Raw genomic sequence first — 4004 nt, 5'->3', positions numbered from 1 at the left:
CCTCATTTAATTTACAAAATTTCATAAAAAATGTCATTTAATATTCTTTCTAGTTATTTTAATAATAAATACGTTTATAAGTTATTTTTTATTAAACAAATTAACTATTTATCAATCAAATACAAGCTTTTAAACCAAGCATATAACTGTTTAAAATTATTAATATTTATAATTTAACTCAAATTAACTCATAAGCTGATTTTCATAAATTAAACCAAACACTTTTAAGAAAATTACAAAATCATGCAAATATTTAATATTTTACATCCAATTGACTTATTTATAAATATAAATGAATATTAATTTGCCCCTCCAAAGTTAAAGGTCTAGCTCCACCACTTTTAACATTCTTCCATCGTAAACTGTGCCCCAATATATATATATACATATATATATATATATATACATATATATATCTTAAAGCATGCATAATAATTAAAAAGAAAAATAAAAGTATCATATAATTTTATATTTTTTTCATTTCAAAATTTATAATTCACCTTTGTGATAAAATAATATTATAAAATTTTGCACCGTTATCAAGAGACATTTTTCCTTCATTTACCTCAAAATACTGCTAATGTAGCTCAAAAATCTGCTGGCATGGCAAACTTGTAATTCTACCACATTTACTAAGCTTCTCCAAAGCATCTCCAAAAAATATTCAAAAGCCATAAAAGCAAGCTTCTCCATTTCTCTCCAACACCTTCCATTTCAAATAAAGATCAAGGTAATCAAGTTGTAGTTCCCATAGGTTATTGTTCAACGCTTTTCGAACCCTATCCGAAGACAAATCACTGCACGATAGCTAGGGGTGTGCAAACGGTCGGTTTGGTTCCGAACCGAACCGAACCGAATCGATAAAACTGAAAACCGAAAATTAAAAATTTTAAAAATCGAACCGAACCAATTAATAAGAGAAAACCGAACCGAATCAAACCGATAAATATCAGTTTGGTTTGGTTTTAAACCGATCAAACCGAAATTTATAAAATTTCATATTTTTAATATTAAATCTAAATAATAAAAACATAAAAACAAAAAATATAGAAACCAAAACTAAAAAATCTTAAGGTTCGGTTCGATTTTCTTTGATTTCGGTTCGGTTCGATTCGGTTTGATTCAATTCAGTTCGATTCAATTTTCTTTGATTTCCTATATATATTAATAATTTCGGTTCGGTTCGATTTTTTTTTTTATTTTTTTATGGAAATAACCGAACCAAACCGATTAACCGAAATTATCAAAATTATAAACCGAACCGAACCCAACCGATTGAATTTTAAAATCGAACTGATTGAACCGAATTGAATCAGTTCGGTTCGATTTTTCGATTTAAACCGAAAACTGCTCTCTCCTAACAATAGCTTGGGCGTGACCAAGAGATCCTTCCTCTCAATCCCTGAATGTATGGTTGCCTTGAGCCATGTCTAACGTCTTCTTGGACTCCACTGTATCTCTATGCCTTTAACCAGCTTGTTCCAAACGCTGGGTAGGACAGATGTTCCAAACGCAATAAAGTTTAGCATTTTTTTTTTCAATAGGCCTATTTTATTCGTTTTCACCTTTAAATTCTTATTATATTTTCCTTGTTTTGATACTTTCTTTCCTTTACAGTAGAAAACCAATATCATAAACATCAAATAAATTACACGACAATTGGATGGTTTGTTCAATACATTACTATTTTAAAAGAGTAACATAATTAACTAATGGTGTTTTTTCGCATTAGACAATTATTTTTTTTGTGTCCTTGTTCACGACAGAGCGAACAATGGATATTAGATGTCTCCCAAACTTTTCTATTCACACTCCAATCCATTTCATTATTCATTCTTGAGGATTTTGGTCTTCCTTTAAATCTTTTCCGCGTCAGGTTTGACACAAGAATTGGATCATTGTCTATTGGGCAATCATCATGATGTCCAAGTACATGAAATTGCCACTCATAGCACTTAAGTGTTTGCTCCAACATATAATAATTTGAAACATATTGCTCATAATTAATTGACTTTGATTGGCATGCTGCTATGACATGGGAACATGGAATGCGTATCTCTTGAAACTTTCCACACGTGCATGTCCTTTCATGAAGTCTGACAATGTGCTTCTTCCCAGATGTACCCTTCCAAACTTCAAATTCACTACAATCACAGTTAAACAACCTAAAATTAAGTGAGTTTGCTTCATTTAAATTTTCACCAAAAATTTGACGACATGCTGGGGTTAAGTTGAGCCCTGTAGTAGTTGTTCACGAAATGTCATGCGACGTGTATCAAAATATTCGACACACTGGAAAAATATTTTCTCTACCATTGCAGTTAATGGAATGCAGAAGTTGGTAATGCACGGATCTCCTTCAGCATTCCATTAACTGACTCAATGGTATTGGTTGTCATGTTGCCATACCTTTTCCCTCCATCATGAGAACGTGTCCAATTTTCCAAAGGTATCTTTTTGGTCCATTCAAACGTGTCTGGATGCTCAGTCTTGATTGTGTTCATAGCCTCATAAAATTTATTTTTTTTTTAAAATTTGGTGAGCTGTTACAAAATAAATGTAACATATAATTACTTTGTGACATTGAAACTTCAATTAACATTACCATATAAATACTAATCTTCTAAAAACTAACCTGCCTTTCGAAGAGCTTCTTTCATGTCAGTATTTTTGAACTTCGTGTTATAATTGCTCAATATGTGTCTTAAATAATATCGATGATGTCCATCAGGAGGCCGCCACCAATCTTGCTGCATTGCCTTTTTAATGCCAATATGCCTGTCTGATATAACACAAATATTAGAATGATTAGTCATAAACACCCGTAAACAATACATGAACCAATCCTAATTCCTTGTGTTTTCACAATCAACTGTTGCCTAAGCAATGGAAAAAATATGGTTATTACCGTCCAATGCTGGAGCACAAAATAAACACCCTTTGTACTTTCCATATAAAAATGTTGAGGCTATGAAAATAATAGGGCGACAGTGCTTGAAACCTTCAATTGTTTGTTTCAATGCCCAAAACATTCTGTTGAAAACCCGATAATCGAGTTGTAATTTATTATTAACAAATAGAGGGTCATCTTCAATTAAAAATGCAGAATTAGGGCTGTGTTTGCACAAAGCAAGCATGAATTGCCGCAATCTTGTAAAAGATTCCTCCCAACCACCAAAGATCTTCACAATTGCATCGTGTCTAGCCTTCCATGTCTTCCGATAACTCGGCATATATCCAACCTTATCTTTGATTTCTGCTTGCAATGCAGATATCTTCACATTTGGTTGTTCTCGTACAATTGCAAGGATGAAATCAAATATAAATCTGCTATCCAATTGCTTATGGTCTTGTGAGATTGATGGATTAACACATGTATGGAGTCCGTTATATCTAGTAACTTTCCATATATCAGATCCTTCCCAACGAGACGCACGCATTCTCCACTTACAATTGCTCTTTCTATCTTTGCACCTGATAGCATATGTTCTGCTCTTTGTCTCTTCATAACAAAACTCATTGTGCCTAAGTAAATGATATTCTTTGGCAGCTTTTTGGACAGCTTCTCTAGAAGGGAATATCATTCCAACTTCAAACTCATTCGACGGATCCCACATTGAGCAACATTGTGGTTTTGACCATGGATCAACTATTTACATACATTAAAAAAAAATGGAATTGACATTTTCTGATTAAAAAAAAGGTATTATTTTAATAAAGCATGAAAAAAGCTATAAATTAAAATTTACATACATTATTATAAAAAACATTTATTTTCTATTAAATTAAATTAAATTAAATATTTATATGAATGGGTTCAGGTGTCAGATACCAACCCGATAAAATCCGAACACTAATGGAACCCATTAATAGTATTAATTTAACTAAGTCGAACTTGTCCCAAATCCCATCCTATTATGATTTGGCCTTATACACAACCAGCCAAAGCCTAGCCCATTGCCATCTATAAGGATGATAAAGGATTTTCATTGGAATTTTTACAA

At 32.1% G+C, this 4004-nt stretch overlaps 1 protein-coding gene across 1 annotated transcript; it reads right to left on the bottom strand.

Annotated features, from left to right (window-relative positions):
- Nucleotides 1-2028: 2028 nt before the first annotated feature.
- Nucleotides 2029-3617, bottom strand: LOC131178406 (uncharacterized). Its single transcript, XM_058143366.1, has 3 exons — nucleotides 2909-3617; nucleotides 2636-2782; nucleotides 2029-2144 (listed from the first exon to the last, which is right to left on the bottom strand). The coding sequence occupies exons 1-3, from the start codon at nucleotides 3615-3617 to the stop codon at nucleotides 2029-2031; spliced, it is 972 nt and encodes a 323-aa protein (XP_057999349.1).
- Nucleotides 3618-4004: the final 387 nt, after the last annotated feature.

This window comes from Hevea brasiliensis, chromosome 3 (genome assembly GCF_030052815.1).
Source record: "Hevea brasiliensis isolate MT/VB/25A 57/8 chromosome 3, ASM3005281v1, whole genome shotgun sequence".
Lineage (NCBI taxonomy): Eukaryota > Viridiplantae > Streptophyta > Magnoliopsida > Malpighiales > Euphorbiaceae > Hevea > Hevea brasiliensis.
This window is presented reverse-complemented; position numbering and strand designations above follow the sequence as displayed.